We start from the raw sequence: 26,680 nt of genomic DNA, 5'->3' as shown, positions 1-26,680 counted from the left end.
TATTGCCACTATAGTGTGAGGTGGTGAGTTACCATAATAGGCAAATGACAGCTTTCCCACATTCCATTCTCTGTATTGGTTATCTCTAAACCTCCACTGCGACAAGAACTCTGGTGGGAAAATAATGGATTTATTTTTTATTTGTTTATACTCAATATATGGTGTTTAAAACCACTAGCATGGGTCAGGTTAATACCCACAATGTGTAATTTTGTTAAACTGTGGGTTATAAACTAAGTTTTACAGAAAAAATACAGTGAACGTGACCTCAGAGAGTGACATTTCACTGTTCAAACATCAGGAAACAAAGGAGTTCACAACCTGCAGGCCAGTCATAATGTCAATATCTCTCCTTTGCTGCCATCTTGTGGTCATCCTCACATACTTTATGTCGACACTGTCCTCTTCCATTTCAATGTTTATTGGTTCAATTACATAGAACCATTATTTTAATTATTGTACAAAGTAATGTCACTGTCCACAGTTCTTATATTAAATGTGATACAGTATGTCTCATCAAGCTGCAGTCTACAATATAAATGCTGTTCAGAATATTTATACTGTATCAGAACAATAGAACAAATACTTATAAGTCTGTTTCCTTCAAATATATATTACATAACCACTGTATTGCTGGTCAACAATGGCACTACCAAAGAACCACACCACAGTTTCTCAAATTATTGCTGTAACAATGGTTAGCACTGTTCGCTCCCAGCAAGAGGGTCCAGGGTTGGAATCCAGGTTCTCCCCATGTTTGTGCATTTCCTCGTGTAAAAATAAATGACTGTTTTCTGTCATAAACAAGGCAGAAGGGTAGTGTAAACTGTGATAGCAACAAAAAACGTAATGGGGGCGAGGCTGGATTATATGTGGTCAACCAAGCAAATGACTGACTGATATTCATTTTCCCTTTCCTAACCACAACAATGGTAAATGGACCTGTACCTGTATAGCGCCTTTCTAGTCTTCCAACCACTCAAAGCACTTTTACACTACGTGCCACATTCACCCTTTCACACACATTGACTCAGTGATGGCAAAGTCCATCGAACAGAAACTAACATTCATACACACACACTGATGCGCGGCATCGGGCGCAGTTTGGGGTTCAGTATCTTGCTCAAGGATACTTCGACATGAGGATCGAACCCACAACCTTCCGATTAAAGAACGACCCACTCTGCCTCTGAGCCACAGCCGCCTAACAATGATCATTTCCTTACCCTACCAAGTAGTCTTTGTACCTGAACTTGTCTAAACCTTGAAGGTGGAGCAGAGATTTGAAGTTGATGGTTGAGCTAAAGCTTCGGAGTCACTTAGTTTGTTTCCCATTCACCATAACCCAAAGCGTCATTATTTGATGATCTGAGGTGATGATCTTTCTCCAGAATGACTGACCCCAGTGTTAGCAGTCTTTTTGGTAGGCAAACAACATATTATGTTAAGGTTAGGAGTTTTCAAATCTGTCATACCTTAGTGAAATACATGAAATTCAATGGCTGCCTGCAAGGTAAAAACATTCTTAATCCGTTATTGTAAATGTATGAATGAAAGGTAATTTATATTCAATTTCAATTCATTTTATTTGTATAGCAACAATTCATTAAAAAAGTTATCTCAGGACACTTTTCAAATAGAGCAGGTCTAGACCGAACTCCTTATAAAATTATTTACAGAGACCCAACAGTTCCCACCATGGGCAAGCTCTCGGTGACGGCGGCAAGGAATACGTTTATATGTGTTTTAAAGACAATGAAAAGACAGTGGTATGGTCCATAAACTACGGGGCAAACTGACCACAGGAATGTGGAAACATTCTGGCTCATGTGCAATAGCACTATGCCTGTCGCACTGAAGGATGCTCTTGGTGGTAAAGGTTAAAGCAAATATGTGGTGGAACGGTTGAGGCCAGATTCTCTAAACATTCTCTCCCTGTTTGTTCTGTAGCAAAAAGCCAAAGAGGCCACAACGACGGCAGATGAACAACAGACTGAAGCCACTGACTCTGGCCTACGACGGAGACGCTGACATGTAGAAGTCTTCCTGCTGACCACACTGACCTACAGACATTCGTCCTACTGCAGGACACACAGGGTTTCTATGGAAACCCTTGATGTCAGGGCTGCCACTGGGCATTGTTCAACCTACAGGTGGACACCCTGGGAAGATGATTCTGACAGAAAGAGAAACCTCACAGCTCAAGACACTGAATCCATGTCATTAGCAGTCTTGATGTCCCTGTTGTCTTTTTTTAATTTCCATTTTGATACTTTGTTTCACAAGAGCCTTCATGAATTCTTTATCTTCTTCTGGAAGTCTGCCTTTACTTCTCTGCCATCTACTACTGCCGGTAACAAACCACAGTCGTCAGAGAGGGTCGCCCCCAAACAAAAGATTTTGCTCTAAAAGCACAAATCTTCATTAGTCTTTTTTGTTCATTTTTTTTACCGCTGAGTGGGATCATGTGTTTCGGACACTTGTCATTCTTTAAGAACATTAAGAACATTCAGATTCCTCTGTGTCATTGTGGCCTGGCTCCATCTTGCAAGAAAACATAAATCCAGAGAACAAAAGTGTAATTCCCAGAGCCACCATCACTTCTGCCTGCCCCTACCTTCTGTTTTTCAGGCATAATTTTGCACTATATTAGTGCAGCATGATATGTACTTATGTCTAGCTTTGCCATAGGAAACTGCCTCTCTCAATACAAGATGGTGTACAGTCTTGTGCTAGAAATGTAAAAAAGTAGACTTTTTTTGCAAACAGAACTCACCAATGTTTGTTAATATTTTTCTTCTATTACCTCTTATGTGTGATATGATGGGACGCAATGTAAATACAATTTTTTTCTGTGTTCTCAACTTTACCTTTCTAGTATGTACAGCTACCTGTCCCAAACTCTGCCTGAGTTAATTTATTCTCTGACAATTCTTTGACTGTGGCATTATTATCATCAACTCAGACTGCAGGAGATCCATAGAAACCCCTTCCATTCTGAAACCCTTTAGCTTTGATATGAGAAGAAAAGTGGAAACAAAATCTGAATTTGGAGGATAATTTAATGTTGAATCTTGGTATTCAGATGTATAAAGAGGCTTGGGACATTTGAGTTTGCAGATGAATCTTAGAAGTCAGTTAAAATAATGAGTTCATAATCTGAGAAACATATCAGACTTTGAAAAACGTCAGAAGTCAGAGATGAAAGAATACTTCTTTGATTCTGACCTACATCTCAGAATTCTTTCATTCTTGGTCAAAAGACTTGTATTCCTTGATTTCATAAAGGTCTTCTAAAAGCAAAAGCATTTTGAACCTGCATGTCCTGAATGGCCACTCTTGAAGAGATGTAAAAAGCCTGCTGTCATAGCTTGACATTTATCTCTTGGAACTCTTGGTCTTTTGTGTCTCTTTGTAGTCTTGTCTTGTAGTTGCGTGAAAAAGAGCTGAGGGAGAAGCTGAAACTTCTACATACCTCCAATGGCTGGATAAAGTCAGGAAGGTTGTCGAATTGTCAGAGAGTTCGACAGAAATAGAGGAACAATACTGACATCACAAGCACTTGGTCTTAAAGGCGCCTGCCAGAACTGCTTGTCGGATGGTTGAACTCCTTCAAACATACCTTTCCGATGTTGGACGGCGGGGTCCGAGCGCAACCATTTCTCTACCTTCCCGAAACCAATAGTCTGGCATTCACACCCACGTCAGCTTCACCTTGTGGAGGACCGTGGGTGTGAACTTCTCTCTCTTGTCTAACTCTTTTTTTCATCCTTTACTCACCTGTTTCTGTAAATCAGATTACAACACTATGACTGCCTTCCAGGAGAGACTGCGTGCCATTATCACCATTATCACGCTTGAATCTTCCTCCTCCGTTTGATGGTCAGCTTTCACTTGCCTTCCAGTGTGGCCATTTTGGAACAGACACTTTTGACTTTGGTTATGGACTAGTTCTCTTCTAGCATAACCTGGCTCTAAGGATTTTGTTAGTCTGATGGACTGGATGAGAATCACCAAGGCTCCCACATATCCTGCAAATTTAGAGACTAGTTTTCCAGTCATGGAAACACCTGAAAATGTATTAATTTGACCAAATATCCTGGAAATAATATTTTAGCTCCCCTCCTATATAAACCTGGGTGCATATTTTGTTTGGCATCGAGTCATCGATGTTACAGTTAAAGAAAACTGCAGTAAACTGAAGTCAATTTGCCGGAGACGCAACGGAAAAATCTGCTGTGTTGAGAAAAGAAAGCAAGCTAAAGTGGATTGTACCGTAAACAATGACCACCTACCAGTAATGAACCTGAGACGATTAATTATATGGCCGTTAGTGAGCAAGTGCTGTCCTGTATTGTCAAGAAAACCCTGATCATGTCGTTCCAAAGACTCCTCCAAATTTGGTACATACTGTAAACATTCTTCACAGGGTAGTTATATTTTCCATAAACTTGATACTTACTGGTTACTGGTTCCAACATTGTCTTCATTGAAGTGTCCCACTGTAATGTGTCCTTGGTAATTAGAATTTGTTGGCCATCTGAAGGCAACCTTGGGGTCAATTGGGGTCCAACCAGAATTCAGATTTTTGTTCCACTTTATACAGGGTTACAAATGACTTTATTAATATTGACACTTTGCCAATGCTTAATAGATTCCTTTTGGTAATGTCTATCCTTCATAAGCCATCAGGTTTTGGGTTATGAATGTATGTTTTACAGCAATCCATCATGCCTGCAGGTATAGATTTAAGTTATTAATATGTTTTTAATAACCCGAACAGGTCTTCATGAGCTACCCTGTCTGTATCAGCTCACATTGCCCTCAAAGTCTAATCCGGTCTAATGGTGGGTGTATGCTGTAGTACGATAGGAAGCAAATAATTCACTGTAGACATGATCCTCCCTGTTCACAGCTACAGAAAACCTGAAGAATTACATTGTCGTACAGGTTTGATTCACCCATTCAAGTGTTTAAAGACATTTTATCAAAGTGAACTCTTCAGTCATGAAGAGAGACCTTACCAATGAAGAGTTGTTGTGGTCTCCCTGTCTTAAATAACTTTCAGCCCTTAAACAACTATCACTCTGGGTCACTTTTACTGCCCTATGGTGGTGTAAAGTCCTTTCCAGAAGCTTTTCTACTGATAAAAATTGAGTTCAGGCGAAATCACTGTATGAGTAGTAGTAGAGTATTATTTTGAAATCATACAATTCTGCCTGATTTACGCTAAAAGTCCAGTCACCCAAAGTGAGCAGTGTATTATTTATCAGTATGAGAGATCATATCTTTGCCAGAGTATGGCAGTTTAATATTCTGTGGAGTTTGTTGCTAGTGAGTTAACGGAATGTTTATTTTATATTTCTTGGAATATGAGTTGTAAATAAAGTGCTAAATATTTCTTTTTTATTTATTGTTCATGTACCATAATGTGTTTCCTTTTTTACTGCACAAGATGTTGCGCAAAAGAAAAAAACTGAAAAAAACTGGAGGAGTAAATGGGTGTGCGCAAAAAGCGATATTGATAACCTTGTGAAAAACAAAGTCGCTGATGAATTCTGTCCTTTTCCTACTGTTTGTTTATATGTATTTGACTAATTGCTGATAATAAACAAGGGAATATTTGAAGGTGTTGTTGGATTTTCAGAGACAGGATGAAATATGCAGTGTTCAGAAGGTTATAGGAATATATATAAAGTCAACTATACATGAGCCATGCACTTCGACAGTCAGAGAAACACCTTTCTTTCACCAAGACCCCATAGATAAAGTGTATAAGTTTATCCATAGGTTTATTAATTAGGATAGGGAGAAACTGGAAATAAACACAGTACAATTACTGAAGCTTCTGACTGAAGCTAACCCAGTGGTTCCCAACCTATTTCCTTTTCTATGATTATATATTATATTGAACGAATACAGAACAACTAAACTGTACAGTGAACTCAAACAGTGAACACAATAACTGTAGGAATTTGGATGAATTTTGAGAAGATTATTTCCTATGACTATTGTTCAGAGATGAGTTTTTCCTATTTTTAAACTTTTTATACAGTTCTCATTACCCATATGCCACATACACTGATGAGCCATAACATTATGAGCACCTGGGTACCCTGGTGGTCAGAATGCCACGAGGAGACACCAACTTCTGGTTCAGTGTCTAAATCTGGTTTTAAGAGCTTAATTATTTCAGTTTTGTGCTTATCAGTATCGGAATCAGTTTTACTGAGCAGGTATGCATACACATACAAGGAATTTGACTTGCAATGTTAATACACAGTATAGGCTTACAGCAACAAAATAAAAAAGGACAACAGGCTCGACAAAGTAAGCAAACTATTTTTTACAGAAATAATATATAATAATATTAACTTTAATTGTATGGCACTTTTTTTTTTTACAATGTTTACAAAGTGCTTTACATACACATAAAAATAGCAGCACTAAAGAATACGATTACAAGCAATGTATGAGGTAAACAGATACAACTGAAAACACATCAGAGATACTATTAAGATTAAGAACATAACACACGTCAGTTTTTAGGAGGGATTTAAAAGATGAAACAGATTCAGCTAGCCTCATTTCCTCAGGTAGGCTGTTCCTAATACAGAAAGAGTCTCCTTTAGTCTTTGTGGAACAACCAAAAGGGCCTTTCCCTAAAGGTCAAAGGTTGCATTCTAGACCTTTCTGTGCTCTAAAGTGCTCTCACTAAGATCTTAAAACTGCTCTTTTATCTTTTACTATATCTTGACAGTGGAACATGAGACAGATAATTGTGAAAAAATGCTATTAGGGCGCCATTTGCACAAATCCACCGGGCCTGAGCGAAATCAACCAATGGTTAATCATTGTGTGCAGCCACCATACGTAAAACACACACCTAAGTCACATAAATTAAGATACAAAAAAAAGTGCAGTAACAGTGCAGAAGTGCTACTGTGCATTAATTCTCTGTGTGTGTGTGTGTGTGTGTGTGTGTTTGTGTGTGAGTGTGTGTGTGTGTTTGTGTGTGTGTGTGCATGGTAGAGCTCTGATTCTCTGCCCGAACCTGATTGGTCCCAACATGACCTGCCGGATTCTGGCTCAAACTGAATGCCGTCGGTGTTGAGGGTGTGTGTGGTGTCTTCAGGCCTACCTTACTGTCCGTTTCTTATAGATGATGCTGATCCTGTGGTCTTGCAATTCTATTGCGTGGGTTCTGGTTGAGAGCACTCATCACTCGGAACCGTGCTGTAATGTTGGAGGTCAGTATGGATTCCACAAAGGTTCTGTAGAAGGCCTGCAGGACAGATGGCCGGACTGCGAGCTTCCTCATCTTACAAGAACAAAGGATCAGCTCACCATTGGTATTAAAGGTCAGTGTTTGATGGTGCCAAGGTATTAACAGTATATTCTTCAGTAGTAGCATGGAAATCAACATTTCTTGTTTGTTTGTTATAGCATGGAGCACTGGAGCTAAGTTGACAATCTCAGTGTAATATCTGAGCTAATTTAAGTGTTCTGCTTTACAGATGAATGCATAGTAAATTCATACTGATTCAAAACCATAAAATCAGGAAACTGAAGTCAATATTCTGCAGTATATCACCACCAGATGTCAGTAAAAGACAGCTAAAGGAGTGCAGGCTGCTCAGCCTGATGCAGCAGGATTCTGGTTTGGTGATGCTATGATGCCTTAACATGCTGTAAAAACCTAAAAAACAACCTCCCGGTAGTTTTGTCTCATTTTTATCGCCGTTCTGAGAGGCCTGACAGCCTTTACAGAGGTGGGACAATATTCTCACTGCTCCACTTTGTTCAAAGACTGAGCTCATAGGTTGTGTAAAACTTCCAGTTCTGTGAGAGACAAAAGAGGAGTGCTTAGCTGGAAAGGGAGGGTCAGTGCAAATTAACCTCTGTCATGAAGAATGGATACAGAAATGTGGCTGAAAATACACAAAAAAAGAAAAAAACTGCACTGAGGTCAAGCATTTGGTACTGGATTAGAAGGCTGCAGACAGACATTTACCTAATTTTTGTTTTTTACCACGCTGTGTTTCTGGGTACAGATGGACCCTGAAGGGACGGATTCTGTCCTAATGCAGTCATGTAGATAGACAATTAGCTATAATTATTCTTTTCCTCCATTGGTTAAATTGTTGTCCTCTGCTTGTAGAAGTAATGTAATTGCCTTTATCATCAGAGCCACTGATTATGATCGGATGTTGGGAAGTAAAAGAGAGGCAGTCTACATGGTTTTGGTCCTCTCATTTAATCAGCACTTCACATAATCATGTCTCAGTCTTCCAATTAAATTCCCTCTGCCAAGAAAAGGAAGTCCTACGGACTGCCCTAATCAATTAAGTCAGGTTGTAAAACCCACTTCAAACGGGTGACTTTGCTGCGACCTCAGAGACATCAAGATCTGGCAAAAAAATTTGATTAAGGACACTAGGTCAAACACTAAAGATCATCTACGCAGCATTCTTTGTTTCTAAGTTCTGTTCCCCCGAGCCCAAAGATAAAAGATGTTTCCTTTAACTGATAATCTCTTCCTGATAAAATAAAGCACTGCCTCAATCAAGGAAAGTGGTGGTCTGCCTTAAAAAAGGCTTTTGGAAGAAGGCTGCATATACAGTAGTGTGTGAGAGAAGCAGCCTGTGGAAAAATGTCCTCATGTCTGATTAAATATAATTTATGTTTTCTGCCTTTTATATCTGCCTTAACCAATGACAGAAATAACCTGTAACATTGCTTGCTCCTTAAACTCAGAATTCCTACAATTTAACATCAGTAAACCGCACAGAGCACACTGATATTTACCAGCAAGCTGATCTTGATGATTTATTGCAAAATATACCTAAGGAACAAGAGATGCAAAAGAGGTGATGTTGTTCAGTTCAGGTCTTTCTTAGTTGTGATTTCACTTTTAAGTTCTCAGATTCTTTCTGGAACATGATCCATATACTGAACCTGAGAGCAGAATTTCATGTGGGGCAGACAGAGCCAATCTACAGGACTACAAATATTTGTAGCAGCTAAATGCAAAAGCATACACTACATACAATCAGCAAGACATCAAAAAAACATCCAGGATGAGATAGATTATACAAATCTAAAAATACTTATTGTTACACATATTACAAAGAATGTTAGTCAGTTCAATCAATTAGTCCTATTTTTCAGCATCTCTAGCGGGGAATTTCAAGTCAAGGCAGTCCAAAAAGGGCTGCCAGACGATATAAAATCCACAGACCCCCTGCTGGGGTACCTTAGCTTCTGAAATGTGCCATCACACCCCTAACCCAGCGTCTGTGTATAGGAGGGGTAGCTGATTTCCAGTTAGATAAGGCATCGAGCCAATAGTGATGAAAAGGGTATGGCATCTGTACGGGCTACAGATACCATCATCACCAAAGACTACTGTTAAAGGGTCATGGCTGACCTCCTTGTCACGAATAAAAGACAATTTCTCAAAAATAGAAGACCAAAATCGTACCAATGTCGGGCACGGCCAGAACCTTTGATAGTGGGTGGCTGGAGCCTTGTGCCATTGGCAGCAAGTGGGATGTGGGAAGCTTGCTCCGAGAGAGCTGAGCCTCTGGAACACTTTAAACTTGCAAAGAGCCCGCCAAGATTGAAGGCCTTTTTGTCTCTTCTTTGCGCTTGATCACAAGGATTTTGATGCTCAGTTTTTGCTCCTGTTGTCTGGGGCGTTGTCACATGTCATTCACTCTCTCCTCATTTCCTGTCACTTCTGAAACGTCCTCCTTTTAGACAATTCACAAATGCCTCAAAAATTTATAAAAAAAAAAGTCTATATTTGGCACACCTTTAATTTGGGCCACCTTTTAAAGCATAATTCTGGTTCGTTACTGTTTTTTACTTGTCATTGCAGCAAAAGTAGTCAACAATTAGACTGCTAAGAACTTCAAACACTGCAACCCTAAAAGGGGAATAAACACTTACAGTAGAAGCGCAGGTTTTACACAAAACCCATGTTTTACTAATCTTACCGGAGTTATTAGCAACAGTTTGTGTGCACACACATTCAATAATTACGTTTTTTTAAAGTATTTTCATCTGGATAAACTTTTGTCTTGTTGTCTGAAGCTCTGACTGCTACATAAAGGACACGCTCATCCTGTACTGGCATTGGGCAGAATCATCCAATATGAATTTAATTCTGGGATATTAGGCAGCCTTGTCACTACATTCCCAAACTTTAGCCTTAAACTTGATGACCAATCATGACCAACAGAAAGAATGACCCAAGCTACAAAAACCTGACTTATCCTTTCACAAGCATTATTCAAGAATTATTTTATTGCATAGTTTCTAACAGCATAAAGAATGAAGGCGTTCTACCATACCCAAGTTAAGTTCTGAAAGTTTTTGCCAAAAATAAGCCACAAATCTCTTTCATTTGAAGACTCGCACCCTTCAATAAGCCAAATGGAAACTTGAGCTTCCATCCCTGCTCCTCGACGCTGAAGCCGGCAGTCATTCTAATTGTGATGAGGAAGCGATTGATGTGCACCAGCTGCATCCTGTGACCGACGCTCTGCTCAGCCATTTGTCTCTGTCAGCTCCCCCTCAGCCCGCCCACCCACCCACCCTCAACATCCTCCTGAAAAGCACTGGCAGCCTCGACCGTGACTGCAGAACGCCGGGCCTTTTGTCGCCACACATGGCGTGAAGCGCGCCCTCGGCCCTTCTGGTCAAGCCCAGTTTGACTCCTATCCCTTGTCGCGGATGTGGAGTGACACTTCAGATGGCAGCTGGTTGGGCAGCAGCCACGGCAAACCTGCTGCCACCACCTCGTGGCCACGCCTGAGGGCCCGCGGCAACATCTGCCCTCACAATCGGCGATGGAGCCCAGCCAGCCGAACATATTCATGCCACCGGACGCCAGCGTCACTCAGCTGGGCAATCATCCTCTTCCTCTCTCTTGTTTTTATCTCTAACCCCTCCTCTTTTCCGCCCAATGGTAAGCTATTAGGAAGAGACTACCCTGTAATTTTCTCCCCCAGCACTGAATGGGCACCAAAAGGTGTGCTTGGAAAATTTGCAACTTGACCTCGTGATTATACTCTATCAATGAGAGACGATCTGGTGGTGAAAAGAGGAAGGAGAGCAGGTGTTTGATTGAGAAGTAAGAAATGTTCTCTTTCTCCCCCTTTTGTAATGGTCGTCAAGCCCCGGCTGTGTTCACATCACTCTTGTGAATGGTTCTCATTCTGTGACACTGACACAACTCAGCGGCTCAGTTCTAGCTCTCTGTGCTTTACTGATGCTCTATAGTGCCCTTGAAATGCAATGAGACTCATACTTCCCCGCTGACTGTCTACGTTACTGACTGGGAGCACATTCCAAAGCATTATTCAAAGCACTAAATAGATTCTCTTTTTTTTCATGCTTATATTACATACATTTTAAGGCTAGCGAGGCCAAACCACCCTCAGATGAGAGGTGTCTCTATACTCAATGTCTGCACAAGCCACTGTTGTTAGATTTTCATAATCGTTAGGGGAACGTCTATTATGAAATTGATTATTTACACCACTCTGCTAACTTCTGCAGGTTTTCTGTCAATCTCAGGAGTGCTGCATGAAACCAAACACCAGCCCAGTTATTTTTGGAATTACATTAATATTGGACGATTCTGCACTCCATCATTTGCATCCAGTGACAATGTTTAACGCCAGTGTAGATGCAACCTAGATGTCACAATCCAACAGTTTAAAAAAAACCCAGGGAACCCTAGATATTCAACCCAGTCTCATAGTAATTACATTTGTATATTACTAAATTGTTTTCATAATTATGCTGTGGTGAAAACTAATATGTGCCTGGATTATGTTTAGAGATAACGTCTACTAAAAAACTATATTTATGTAATGCGGTGGAGGTGCAAGGAGGTGGTGGGGGTGTACAAAGTGCAGGACGCTCACATCACAGTCCAGGGTTTGTGTCCAGACTCTGGTTAAGGTTAGAGAAAATCATGATTTTGGTAAGGTTTAGGCAACAAAAGCACTTTGGTTGAGATTAGGGAAAGATCACAATTTAGGGTTAGGGTATCAACATTTTTTCAACTTGCCAGGTATGTTAATTAACACTTCCTCATTATGTTAATTGAAATGTAATTTGGTCAGCATTATGTTTCCCTGCAAATTAGTTGTATATAAACCTAATTTCACGGAGACAGGGCTGACATATACTCAGTAATATGCAAGTACAGGGAAGTTCAATCCACCCAACACTTTCACTGCTCACTGCTCACTGATAGCTGTTTCCCCTACTTAGAGATATAACCAGTCAACAGACTGGATTAAGATGGGGATGTCGTCTTCCTACATAGCTAGGTACCCAGCTACATCCATAGAAAATGGCCACAATCTTGCATTTACCTCTCATTACCTGTATTTCTGAGGTCTCGTTTTGATAACACACTGTTTGCAGTTTGTTGGAAAGACATGTCATTCTGGATGACATTTGGCTGTTGTTCCTATGGAGGATAAACAGACTTATTTTGGGTCACTCTGGACAAATTAATGGAAAGGGGAAAAATGAGGATCGCATGATGTTTTGTAGAATGTTTCAAGCCTATGCATATTTCGCATCAATTCAATTCTTTCTTTGTGCAGTATCTGCATGTGGCGAGCACAGTATGGTTAGAGAAAGATTGCTGTGGTAGATTCTTGGTTAGAGTTAAGGTATGGTGTATGGCAACCAGAAACGAATGTTCAATTCACTACATTTTCCTCTCTGAATAAAGGACACAATACTTCCTGCATTGGCACTGCACATAAATCATCAGGTAGAATACTGTCCAGTACAGGGTCCTTCCAAGTCCCGACCCTATTGGCCTCTGCCTAGATGACTCTGGTATTTGAGGGACACCAGCAGCACTGTGGCTCCCACTTCAGATTCTGCAAACTGGCCTAACTGGATTAATCTCTGATCAACAAGGTGGGAATGTTGAGCTAATTCTGAATTATGGGCCCTTTACCTTACCGGAGACCAGATCGTGCTTCATTGCGGCTACAATGGAAGTCAGCCAGACTCTGGTGATTTATCTCCGCCTGCTGTACCACCGCATGCAATGCTGGGCCTGTGAAGGCTATCTGGGCCATTCAGAGCAGGATCCCATCAACCCTGCTGGCTGAGTTATGGCGACAATGCTTGACCACTGCAATGTTGTAGCAATGAGACTGCTGGGGATTTATTAAAGCACAGCCCCTCCTGTCTTTTCTTTTCTGTTTGCCTCCCTGCCCCTTCTGTTCCTCCACAAAAAGGATCCTATCTTTCTATCTCCAAACCAGAAACACACACACAGGCTCCTACTCACATAAACACACAAACATAGGCAATTCTTTGCAATATTATCTATTAGACAGATTTGAACGTGCAGCTCCATTATATGTGACAAAATAGTCTTAACTCAAAGGTGCACTTACTAGAATTCTGAGGGCTTTCAACCACATCTCATGGTCTTCATCAGTGAATGGGACAGTCATCACATAAACTAATAAAATTTTCCATATCGAAAAAATGTCCCTCTTATCCAATCCTCGACTACCAGCCGCGCAAAGCAGGACCCCAAACTCTCAAGGGTCCAGAAAGCCCTGTGTGGCAATTAGTGTGCAGTACTCATTGATTAGACATTTTTTTGGTAAAATTTACCACTAAAGCTCAATTAAATATCCAGTGTGTAGGATTTAGTGGCATCTAGTGGTGTAGTTGCAGACTGAAACTCCCTTGCTTCACCAGCCCTTCCAATCACAAAGGAGAAACTACGGTGGCAGGCTACCCACAACATCTGTAGATAAAAACAGCTCATTCTAAGGTAACAAACAGAAAACAGGTGTTATTTTCAGGTGATTACACACTAATGAAAACATAGCTATGAATATTATATATTATATAATATTATATATTATATTCCATTTCTGACAATAGATCCTCCTAAATGTTTCACACATGATGAATCTAAAGCTGGCAAATTCCTAGATCTAGACGTGACACCTAACATGTTGTCGATATTATGCTACCAAACACGTATAATTAGAATATCACTAAAACTAATGAACATACAGCAAACCTTGGACAGGCAATCTAGTGTACTGATTAGTTTCTGGAAATGTGTATGTGTGTAACCCTGTTTTCATCAAGTCTTTTGTCTATAATTTGATTCCAATAAATCTTATTTTCTTAAAACAAATGAATAAATCAGTCTTAATGCATATTTCTTAAGACTTCAGTTCTGGATAACTGGGTAAAACCTGTGGTTACTAATGCTAAAAATATCTTACAAGCACGGGCTTGTATGTGCTTATATTTCTGTTTGAATAAACATTGGGGCCAGGAAACATGCTTTGAGAGATAATAATAATTGCGTATCTCTTTATGTCTTCATAAATCACTGTTGTTTACTTACTTATATATATGTAGTTTTCCATTTTCATCCTGCTTGGAGGTTGTTCTTGTTGTTTCCCGTAGCAACTGGGATTTTGAAACCATGCAGATATCAGAAAGGGGGGAGAATCCTGTGTGAAATACACGGCCAATGGCAGCCTTATGCCCTCAGTCTAAATCTGTGCTCATCCAGATTACTTCATTACATGACATACAGTATACTCATACACACAAATTAAATGCACTGTGTATGCAATTCCTGTAAGTTACTTAAAGTTACTGTAAATTCATACTGTTTGAAACAGCACACAGATGGCAGACCAATGAGTTTAAATACATGGCAAGAGCAGAATAAATACCAGCCATAAATAAGATAAAAGGCTGATATGATGACAATCATGAAGATTTTCCTTTTAAGACCTTCAACCTGTTTCTGGTACAAACTTTTAGTGTAATTTTTTCTTTACTTCTATTCTTTGTTGTTTGATGATACTGACACTCATCATCACACAATTTTGCCAAACAGGCTGATGTCACTTGCTTTAAGAAAAGGAGGTTTTGGAGAACAGTATAAGAAATGACATGATAAAATGGAGATTTTTGCAGCTAAGGTATGCCTCAGCTTATGTGTGAATTTGCATGAAGCATTAGCAATAATACAATAGGTTCTGACAGTGATGATGAGACTTAATATATTGAAGTTACATCATGAACAACAGCTGTTGTGCAGTATTTGTTCAGGTTTTGAGGCTCTCTTGTTTGGGGCTGGCTGGAGGAGGGGGCTGCCTGGAGTTATTGGCAGTGGAGTTGTGAATGTCAGCTCATTCATCTACATCAAGCGCGCAAACCAGCAGCCAAGGTGAAACGCTTTTCCCTCACGCGCGTCTGTTTAAGAAAAAAAAGGGAGAAAGAGAGAGAGAAAACTTCGCTTTCTTCACCCTCGCTGCGTCTTGGACCAATCTCCGCTCGTTTTATTCGTCTTTTCCTGCCTTTTTTCCCTTCTCCCTCCTCATCCCGTCCCTCCCCCCTTGAGCGAGAGTCTCCCTGGCTGTGTTGTAGGCGCGTGTTATAAAGCGGAAAGCCCCGCCGTTCCCCTCAGATCGGAGCGCTCTGACCGCTGCGCGCACCAGCTATCAGACAATCAGGACCCGAACCTGCTCACAGCTATGACCCTGCTGCTCTCTCTACCTGGATTAACTCCCAAGTAACCGCTGTTTGTCGCGCCCCCACCCCCCCTCTCACACCATCACCTCCCACAACAGCAGCAGCAGCAGCCTCCTCACCGGCTCCTTCGTCCTGTCCCCCCAGCCTCCAACTCTCAGCTTTGTTCTGCGGTCATGGGGTGCGTTGTGTCCTTTTTGCCTGGACTGCTGAGGGGCTTGGCCGTGCTGTGAGGCGGATACCAGGTGGATTTATGGTCCGCAAAGCCGCAACTACCAGCCGAGGGAAATTAGTGGAACTTTGAGCTCCGGGAGGATGCAGGTGACGTGTTGGTGCGCCGTGTTCCTCCTGACGCCCGCACTTTGTCTGGTGAGTTAGATCTCTTACTCAGCCTGTACTTAAGCTCAACTTTCTCCTCTTGACTCTGCTCTGTCAAAAGTCCAGAAAGTCTAAAAAGCCGTAGTTGTTGTTATTTTCTCACAATGAGAGAGGACCAGAGTCGGTTCAACCGTGCGCATTTCCAAACGTATTTCCACCGCGGCTGGCTGGAGAGACGCTGTTGTTGGGTCTCACTGAGCGGCGCAGTGCACCGAGGGTTGAGTGTGTAAAGTGCGTTTTTATTTTTATTATTGTTTGAAAATGAAACTTGAACCAGGGGGGCCTTTCCTGTGCGCAATAGCGCTGTGCGTAAAAAGCACTTACTTCATATTACAGAGTAAATCAGGCTTTCGCGAAGGGAAATAATATCAAAAATACCTGATTTGATGAGGATGAAAGCTTTTTAGAAAATTTCTAGGTTGTTTTTTGAATACCAAAGACATCCAGTGCACACTAACCAGGCACAGGCAGTGGAATGGTCTCACGGGGGCGCCACAACAAACCGAAACACCAGTCTGGCTGCCTGGACAGCAGAGTACCCTATACAGCGGGATAGACTGGAACCCAGTGACACACTCCAGTCCGAGCCTTATTGACTGCTTATTTTAGCAAGAAAGTGTAAAAGGAAACATGGCATATATTATTTTCCACTGTTAGTTCAGTTCCTCTCAATGTCTGAAATGAAAAAAAAATCTTAAAATAACGGCAACACCACGCGAGTAAATTAAATCTTAATTCCAAGAAGAACTTTTACCATTTATTCTTGCTTATAAAAATGAAAATATATCCTAATACACACTTTAGCTTCAGGAGTTTATGTACAGTACAGAGTCTTCACTCTGCGTTATTTTACTAATAATTGTATTATTTTGACACAACAAAAAGAAAATATTACTTTATACGGGCTCTGTTTCTAACATAAACAAGTAGAAGAAAAGAAAATAATACCAAAACAATTATTTTCAACCTTTTAAATTCATATTCTACTTATTTTAAAATGTAAGTCAGGCCCGAACACAGAGGAGGTCTAATTCCTGCTTCTATAATTAAACATATTCAAGACTCAAAAGTGTTACATTTTATTTATTTTTACATACATAACTTAAATATTATTTTAATTCTAATTCTAATTGATAATTGATCTCACTGGATTCAGCATGCTGCCAACAAGTGTAACCACTTTGAATGATCAAATCTGAATGATTTGACGCTATAGAATGACTTTCAGTGAGAATTGTATTAGATTAACTCACTGACATTTCAATGACTTTCTGCATATTATAGTAGAAGTAGCAGTATTGTTGTCCACACACACAGGGTGTGTGAATATGTGTGTGTGACAAAGTAAAATACAGCTGGTGCAGATGTGGAGCTCTCCGAGGTGCTGACGGTATTTAAACACCCTTTTCTTTCAAATATGCAGGGGCCAAAATGCATTATGGGGCCATAATAACAGGCGCAATCATAACTATATATTTTTCATGAAAAACAAAATGAACTTTATTTAAAGCCGAAGCTGCTTTGTTTCACTCTTCCTGTGTCCAAATGGTGGCCACTTATCTTCCTCTTGAAAAAACATAGTCTGCTCTCTTTCTGAATGAATTTCTGGAGCTCATTTATAGACATCGAACACAAATATAAATTTATTGTATAATTCCCGCTGTGGAGGGAAAGGTGTGGGCTTTTTTAAATACACCCGGCGCACGGGTGATGAAATCCTCCCGGCTTCTCCACTAAATCCTGTTCGCCGTGTTGTGTCAGTTGAAATGTGCAGCTGGAAAACACACACACACACACACACACACACACACACACACACACACACACACAAAGCCATCCCGCCTAGAGTAAACGGATCTCATTGTGCAGCCCGTTAACAGTCAGCCTTATCCACGGCAGCGGGGATTAGAGCTGAACTTTGATGGTTTTATTTCGTGTTAAAGGCTCTTGTCTCTGCTTAAGCCTCTTGTCTGAGAGCCGCGCCTTGACCCCGATAACAGCAGAGCCCAGGTAGACTGCAACACACTATGTACTGTAGCACAGAGCGGGACCATCACCTATGGGTCCACTATTTAATTAACACGCCCACTATTATTCCTGCACGTGCCGAATTCCATATGGGATTAACATGATTTTTTGCTCATGCTTTATTTTAACGGAACTTGTGTGTATTTAATTTATAGCAGTTTACACGGATTGGAGGTTAAAGGTGTTCAATTCGCCTCATTTTTCTAGACTTTGCACAGCTTCATAATGCTGTGATTCACAGTCAAACTGTAGAAAATCCTCTATAGAATTTTAATACCATTAATATAATGTTGTTTTCCACGATTTTCCTCTTTCAGAATAAGACATCAGATATATATTATGTATATATATATATATAGTAGTTAGAAACAGGAATAGTATTTGTTTTTGTGGTGAGATTATCATCTATAAGCGGAAGGAGAGACATTTTGAAAGCAAAGATTTCAATTCTGGAATTCTTAAACGGCTGTTTGATTTTTCATCCATATATTTATTACTGCTGTTATTTAAGTGTTTATTCATTGTTTATATTTTTAATCACGCTGTCTTTAATCTCGGATTGGTTACACCTTTACTTGCTCTCTATACAGCAGTACAATTTGTGAATTTGCCACTTTTGACCATCATGTTGCTCTAATGTATTTGCTCTAATGTTATTCATATTGCCTGTTGTATTTGCTGCTGTAGTGACTGTTTCTGTACTAGCGGGACCATTAGATTTCACTCCATCAGTTTGGCTTCTTTCTGTAGTCACAGATATGAGCTCAGACTACAGGAAAGATTTAAGGATTTGAGCTATGTTGAGACTTCTGACGCAAGTCACAATGTGGTCCTTGCCTTGGCCTCAGTGCAGTGTTGTGACCTGAAGTCAGGCGGTGAGGTCCCTGTGGTTGCTGGCTCCCACCACTACCACCCTCAACCCCCTCCCTCCCCTGGGAGTAACAGTGGTCTCACTAGCAGTAGTCATAGCAGCCACATTAAGGTGTTATTATCAAACAGCGCAATTGGGGCCTAGAGTGTGAAGCAGTCTGCACGGTGGGGTGGAAGGAAAGTCCCACTGAGATCACTACAGCACAGCTAACACAGTGTGAACCCCCCCCACCCCCCACCCCATCCCCACCCAGCCCCCGTCTAACAATACCCCCTCTTCAGACCTCTAAATTAGCTCATAATAATAAAAAAGCAATATGTTTTCATTGAGCTGTTTGAAGTTGAAATCAAGAGCGGGGCTGGTATTAATTTAATTATATAGCGAAGGCATTCACACAAATGCCCACATGCTGCGCGATTGAACACACACACACACACACACACACACACACACAGATATAGGCTACACATGCTTGGACAAGTACATTGTGTGGCCATCAAGTGAGAGCTGCGGCGAGCGTGGAGGGTTGTGTATATCCAGCCCAGATGTCGACTAAGTGAACGTTTCTCTCAGTTCCTCGTTCAACCTTTGTGCTGCTTAGCTTTTAAAGCAGCATGGAGGCGTCACTTTGGAGCTATTCAAGCTCGGCTGCTGGAGAAAGCTGAGCACAAAAGGGCTGAGAGTTCAGACTCAGAGAACAACGCCACAATTCCCTCGTCGCCGCCGCCGCCGCCATCTCAGCGGCCTCAGCTCAGCCCAGTTACCCAGCTCTGTTACACTCGCCGGCTTTCGCTCAGTGACAAGTGGTCGCCAGCTGCGGCTTTCATATGTGTCAGGAGTTCTCAAACTGCAGGATTCCAGCGGTGCTTGAGGGAACCCAAGGGGGGCCTGGACAGGGTTTTAGACAACCATGAAGAGGTTCCAGTGGTGCTTGAAGGGGTTTGTCTTGTTCTTAAGGAGGCTCCAGGTGTTACTAAGGGGGGTCCAGATGTCTTAAGCAGGTTTCAGGGGTTGTTTGGAGTGTCTGAGAAGTCATTCAGGTGGTCCATAAGTCCATTGTGGGGGTTTTAAGAGTCCTTGAAAGTATAACAAATCCTTGGATTGTTTCATCAAATAGTCTCAAGAAGATTCACTACAAATGATCCCACCGGGAGAAGGCATTTTATTTCAAGGTTTCACTTGCACTGCGACATATAACGACACAGTAGTTGATTTATTACTTAACCAATCAATTTTCTTTATCAGAGAGGAACTTCACTGGGAGGGTGTAATGGGTTTCCTTGCGGCGTTTGAGTCACTGTAGTGCAGTGAAAACAACACGATCCCTCTCTGGCTTCCCACCCACAAACATAGTCAGTAACGTTTATGGAACGTGCGGCCGAGCCTGAGGTACTGGTGTTGGGAACCCCAGCACTCAAATCAAGTAAGTTTAATTCATTTTATAGCTTTTATTGATATTATGACCTCTACATTAAATAATAAGTGATTTCAGTTTGCCTGAATTAATATAGCAGAATCATTTCCATTGTTGTACTTATTGAAGTTAAAACTAGACATTTTGTATGTATAAATATAAATATGTATGGCAAATTATAGAAAAAACCTGAATGAACGAGTGGAGAAACATGACAAATGCCTTCATACAGGACACGATGTTGAAATGAGATTGTAAATGATTTGAATCAGCACCTATAGGAAAATGGAGAGGTTTCCAGAAACTACCAGGTTTGTGTTGTTTTTTCCTTTAAATTGTCGCCCATCTATACAGATCTACTAACAGCCAAATTTAAGTGACTATTGACAAAAAATGATCCTGAAAAAAAGATCATCATCAGTGTTGTTGTTGTCGGTGCATCATCGTTATCGGGATTAAATGGTAAATGGACCTGTACTTGTATAGTGCCTTTCTAGTCTTCCGACCACTGAAAGCGTTTTTACACCATGTGCCACATTCACCCTTTCACACACATTCATTCAGCGATGGCAAAGCCCATCGAACAGAAACTAACTCATTTATATACACACACACACTTTCAGGATCAGGTTCAGTATCTTGCTCAACGATACTTTGATGTGTGGCGGGAGGAGCCGGGGATCGAACCAACAACATATTAGACAACCACCCCATAAACTGCAGTTTCTTTTCACCAATCATTAGTGGGTTCCAACAATGATTTTAGTGATGAGTCTATGGATGTTTTTGAATTAATTGACAAATCTTTTTGTCTATGAATCAGAATATTGTGTAAAATAGTCATTACAGTTAGAGAGATTCGAACATGAAATCTTTAAAACGAAACATTTTCAACGATGGAAATGCAAAGTCACTGAAACAAAAATCATAAAATCTAACCATTCAAAGAATGTCGAAAGAAACTGAAATGTTCCATTGAATAATAATCAAAAAAAACATGTAAAAAGATATGCAACATAAAAAACAAAAAAGGAAACTGACCTTTGACCTTCAGTCAGACTGCTGCTGTGTGTCTAGGCAGAAAGACTGATGGTGCACAACTTTGGAACTGACACATCAAGGTGACTCTGCCTTGTTGTAGTGCTTTATATTACTCGAACTGTAACCTCTGTGATCCCGCCGCCGACTCCTGGGCTGTCTGATCTGAGCTCAGCCTCCCCCAGGGGGCCGCAAGCTCCCACAAACAACCAAAACAACACTTGACCTTGGTGTTTGGCCATAAAGTCAATGATAATAGCACCTACTGTGGTGTCTGGGATCGGAGCGTTGGTTATTTTTCTTCTCTGCATTCATCACTGAGGGGATGACTATTCAGATCCAGAGGGGGGTGAATGAGGGAAATCTGCCTTGGATCTGTGATGGTGTTAAACTGGGGAGGAAATTCCGTCCAATATTCCCAAAGCAACCACCCAGTCTGACTTTGCAGCCTGAATGTCAGTGTGTGTGTGTGTGTGTGTGTGTGTGTTATGTTTGAGGCGGTCTGTGATTAATGACCACAGCCTCTATTCTCTACTCCGCAAGCTTGCTCCAGATTTTCAATCGCGTTCACAGTTCAGAGGTCAAAGCTGGGGCTGATCGTCGTAGGGCGTTGCTCTCAGAAAATCCAGCCCGGCTCCCGACCCAGTTTGATCCTGAAGGAAGCTTCACCCCTCCTACCCCCCTGCCTCCCTCTCCACATAGAGCAATCCGTTTATGCCGAAGCGTGTGGTACCTTGATAGCAGCGCTTTGAAGCAGCGGTCCAGGGAGAGAAGTGTCTCTGAAGGCAGGAAGCGATTAGATAACCTCGTCCAACCTGCTTTACATCTCCAGGTGCTCCTGCAACTCCAGAGTCCGCCGCGTGCTCAGCTCGTCACGGCTGAAGTGATGGAACAGACCTCTCCAGCACTGGCACTGATGTCTGCATTCACATGTCTTTTTGATGGCACTTTCAGGCCCCTGCTTCTGCCATCTTTTTCCCTGACTTACATTGTATGAACATCAAAAACCAACATAAATAGTTGATGGATATAGAAACATTTTGCACTTTAGTGTTTTTATGCTGATGATAAATCAAATGATTATTTGTAATGTGAAAGGGGTCACTTTTGGTCACAAACCCAAATGACCCCCTGGGCTTAACAGGCGCTTTAAGCATCTCTCAGCTCATTGTCTTGGTTTTTTGGCCCACAAGTTTCCAGTTTTGGTTTGGTTTTGGCATTCTCTTAATCCTAATTTGCAGCCACAGATGTACATTAACTGACCAGCATCAGACGGACTGTTGTGTTCAGTGTAACATTCTATTCTACATTATACCACAAGGTGGTGCTGTGAATTAGTGCACGATAGGAAAAATATTGGAATTGCTGGTAAACATAGTGGAGCGTTTAGCAGCTAATGAGCCAGCTATTTGGAGTTGTTGGAGACCAAACTGAGCAAAAGGAGAGAGAATATTTTATCAGGTGGACAAATAGATGCTAACGTTGCTCTGGATGCTTGATGTGTAAAGAGGCAGCTGTTTGGTAACACGTTAGCAAAAACTCTTTTAATTGCTAATTTGTCAATGCTGTTTTCATCTTGTTCTGCTACCGCTACATGGACAAAATTCATGCTGCTTTAAATGTCTTTTTTTGCATATTTATGAGATAAATGATTAAGTAACAAACAGAAAACAATTGATGCCACCAAATTTCTGAATTTTCCTTGTTTTACAACAAACTGCGTTAAAGGGACAGTTCACCCAACAATCAAAAGGACATATTTTTCTGTAGCGCTATTTAGTTTTGGTGTGAGTTGCTGACATTTGGAGACTGTAGAGATGTCTGCCTTCTCTCCAGTATAATGGAACCAGATGGCACTCGACTTGTGGTGTTCAATGTGTCAATGTACCGAATTACACCCACCAAACACAGCTAAATGTTAGCTAACTCAGTGGTGCTAGGTAAGTTAGCTAACGTTACAGTTCAGACGAGGAGGATGCTGCTAATGTTTACATCCTACGGCAGCGCAGACCCCCAAAATACATATTTTTGGGGTGAACAGGCCCTTTTAGTTCCAAACCATCAAAAGTATTAACAACACAAGTCGCATTGTATACACATGAAAAATGTGAGCAGAAATACGAATAAAGTACTTATTTTAAGACTTGCCGAACCGTCCAAATGATCAGCATTTTTAGCCAACTTGTGCACATGAGTGTGTGTAATGGCAAAGGCCTCACTGGCGACTGGGTCTGTTTGACACATTTGGTCTGACCAGAGTCTGGCTCCCCCTCACTGATTCCTCTGCAGTGATGCTCCTCTATCTTTACATCTCTGATTCGGAGAAGTAAAAACGTCTAATTTAGAATTTAGTGCTACAATTGATGAAAAAAGATGTACAAAAAGAGATCTCACAGGGACACTGTCTGTGCTCTGACCCTATAGATTTGGATAAAAATTCACAAAAACAAACAAACCAACAAACAAACAAACCAACAAAACCACAACAACAGAGCAAGAGAGAAAGCAAAACGTGGAGACACCCTAAAATTGAACAAATAATGTTTTTAGGGAAGCTCATGTCTTATTAAGAGGAGCCAAGCTCCCACTGGCTCCCTTGAAGTTCACACCCTGATTGAGAGAATTCCAAAGATAACCACTGATCACTTTATCTGAATGTGATCGAAGATTCCCTGCTCAGCAGATTATCACTGTAGCTGCCCTCGTTTTTATAGGGAATACAGCAAGCAAACATTAAATACAGGTTTAGATGCAATGTAGAATCTGAAGGATGGATTACAATAGGTATTATCTTCATGATTGTACTAAAGCTGTATATTTACCCTCATCTACATCACTGTGCACGGGCAGCGTTCCAACCACTAAATAAAAGAACACCGAAATACCCTCTCCAATTAGCTGACAAATAATTGAAATAAAATGTGACATTGCTTTGTCAAATTTCAAGTACGTGATTAAGACATTGATTGAGAGGATTCATTGACATATAGTGAAATTCTTGGTGATCACTCCTCATGGACGTGGTCCTTTTGTGAAACAGTGAAAAAAATAAAATTTTTAGTATTATCTTTATTAAATTCTGCTGAAAACAATTGTGTGTTGAGTTTTACTCCACCACAATTATTTAAGGCTTCAAGGGATTTCCATTATTTCATTTTGTTTGGAGATACTAGAAAATTAGGGAAACATGTTTTCTGGAATTCTCTTAGAAAATATATCTTGAGCGATAAAATTGAGACTTAAGACTTCAGTGTTTTTTTGGGTTTTTTTTTTTACAGTGCATGACCAAGTCTTATAATATCTATTGAGGAGATAAGTGTTTCAGTTCCAGTTTCTCAGACTGAATTAACTATGGTGAACAGATACTGGAGGAATAACTCTTTCTGGTACTGACTGGATACAATGCAGGCACTGGATTCAAGGCTGTATAGTGATGGATTGCCTTGCTTTCTAACCTGATGATGGGCTTGACTGACCAGCGAAACAGAGCAGACTGAGATGCTCTACACCTCATGGGAGGAGGAGGAAATGGTAGAAATGGAGAGGGGGTGTGCGTATGTGTGCACGACGATGCCTCCCTCCACTGCGTCGGCAGTGATGGATCTGCCATCGGAGCTCACGTCTGCTGCACAGTCCGACAGTCACAGCGCCGGCTGATGGGAATTACCAGCCATGTCCATTATCTTCTATTTTAGATCTTTCCATCCTGTTAGGTTACAGTGACTAGCCATGCGGGTGCTGTCGTCCCGCTCCAGAAACATGTATGGATGACTTCTTAAAAAAAATCAATGAGTGATGAACACTCATGTGAGCACTCCAAACCAAGGTTTAAAGCCATATATTGGTTGACAATATTGGACTATTTCTGTAGCAGGGAAATCGCTGCCGTAGAAGGTGAAAGGATTTTACTCAACAGTGTAAAAGCTGCAATGAACCCAGCTTCGCCTTGTCTGAAGAGCTGTTAGAGAATTCTATTGGTCGGGGTTCCACTGGAGGGTTTTAGTATCAAATGCTCTAAGTGCTGTTTAAGTAGGGTTCCCTCAAAATTGATCAGAAGCCTGAGCAATCCACTGCATACTTAAAACATTCTGAGCAGAAAAATACAGAATGTATCTAAAACCATGTTGGTGAACCTTTCTTGGCTTGTCCAGGAAATTCAACCACCATTACTGTATTTGTCAGACCATATGTCCAGTCCTCTAAATATGTCCTCAGAAAATAGTCAAATCAGATTACAAATTTAGCCAATTATTGCCCCTTTACCTAGAAAATTGTCCAGTTCGGAACCACTTGAAACTGAGCTCTGTTAGCTTAGTAACTAATGATGCAGACTAAACCAGCATGAGGAGTTTTTGTTCAGGTTTAGGTGCTGTAACTGCAACATGACTTCAATTATCTCAGCAATTCAAATCAAATTTCCTGCTGTTAGTAACTTTTATTGCAGTGAAATTCATTCATATTATTCCTGACGGTTCAGCACAGCCTGTGATAGAAACCCAGTTAGTTGTTACTCACTATTTTGTTGATCCACTATGGTTGGGGTGGTCCAAGGTTTGTTTGAATGCTGTATTGTAAATTGTTATGTTAGGCTAAACAGCTTGGTCGATTGTCACTTAATAAACGAAACCAAAAACCTTTACAAGAAACAAAATCAGTGGGGTAAAACCAATTCATCCAATAACCAAAACCATGTGGCGGTTGAAAACTGTATCCCAAGGGTGTCACAAGATCGAGTGATACTGTGCGCTTTGCTTAGTACCAAACTACCACTAGGTGCCGCCACACTATTTACATTGAGGAAATTATAAGAGCTTATTGAGGCTACCTGCCAAATTGACATCGCACTGACGTCACACCCCTCTACAAACCAATCAAGTGGAAGTATAAGGAGATGCAGCTCACATAGGTGATGGCTTCAGAATGTCATGTATAGTTCTTTAGTGTGCATGCTTAATTGCAATGTGAAGCCAAAACTAATCAGATCAAATGGAATACAACAAAAACCTTGGTTAATCTAGACTTTTTTCCTCCAATCGTCTTAAACAGCTCCCTGTCTGTATGACGGCTTCCACCTATTCAATTCTCTGCAAACTTTCCACCTAAATTAAACCACCTCAGAACTGGTATAATCATTTGTCGCTGGAAGATTTAACATTCTGGCCAGCTATCTGCAGAGACTAACCAATCACTCACACTAACCTACCAAAATATGACTGCCTCATCTAAACCTTCAGGATATTTTTCTAAACCACAATTTTTTTTCAACAAACCAGATAAAACAGCCCCTTATTTCATCACAGTTACTCCTGGATATTCACTTACATTGGGCTGCTGTTATCAGAACAACTCTTAAGATCTGGAGGCTGGCTAAAATGGGCTGTTTGTTA

General features: G+C 40.9%; 2 protein-coding genes across 2 annotated transcripts in view; both read left to right on the top strand.

The window, feature by feature from the left end:
• The window catches only part of thsd7aa (thrombospondin, type I, domain containing 7Aa), a 153,060-nt gene extending 147,432 nt beyond the window's left edge, over nt 1-5,628 (top strand). The window contains exon 28 of the mRNA XM_051391019.1: nt 1,951-5,628. Within this exon, the coding sequence (XP_051246979.1) occupies nt 1,951-2,038 (88 nt within the window). The 3' untranslated portion in view covers nt 2,039-5,628. The remainder of the gene's footprint in view (nt 1-1,950) is intronic.
• Nucleotides 5,629-15,228: 9,600 nt separating this feature from the next.
• LOC127358060 (neurexophilin-1-like) overlaps nt 15,229-26,680 on the top strand; it is a 177,237-nt gene continuing 165,785 nt past the window's right edge. Inside the window, 1 exon segment of the mRNA XM_051390944.1 lies at nt 15,229-15,933. Within this exon segment, the coding sequence (XP_051246904.1) occupies nt 15,880-15,933 (54 nt within the window). The 5' untranslated portion in view covers nt 15,229-15,879.

This window comes from Dicentrarchus labrax, unplaced genomic scaffold (genome assembly GCF_905237075.1).
Source record: "Dicentrarchus labrax unplaced genomic scaffold, dlabrax2021, whole genome shotgun sequence".
Lineage (NCBI taxonomy): Eukaryota > Metazoa > Chordata > Actinopteri > Moronidae > Dicentrarchus > Dicentrarchus labrax.
Note: the sequence above shows the minus strand (reverse complement) of the source record. Positions and strands in the feature narration are given on the sequence as shown.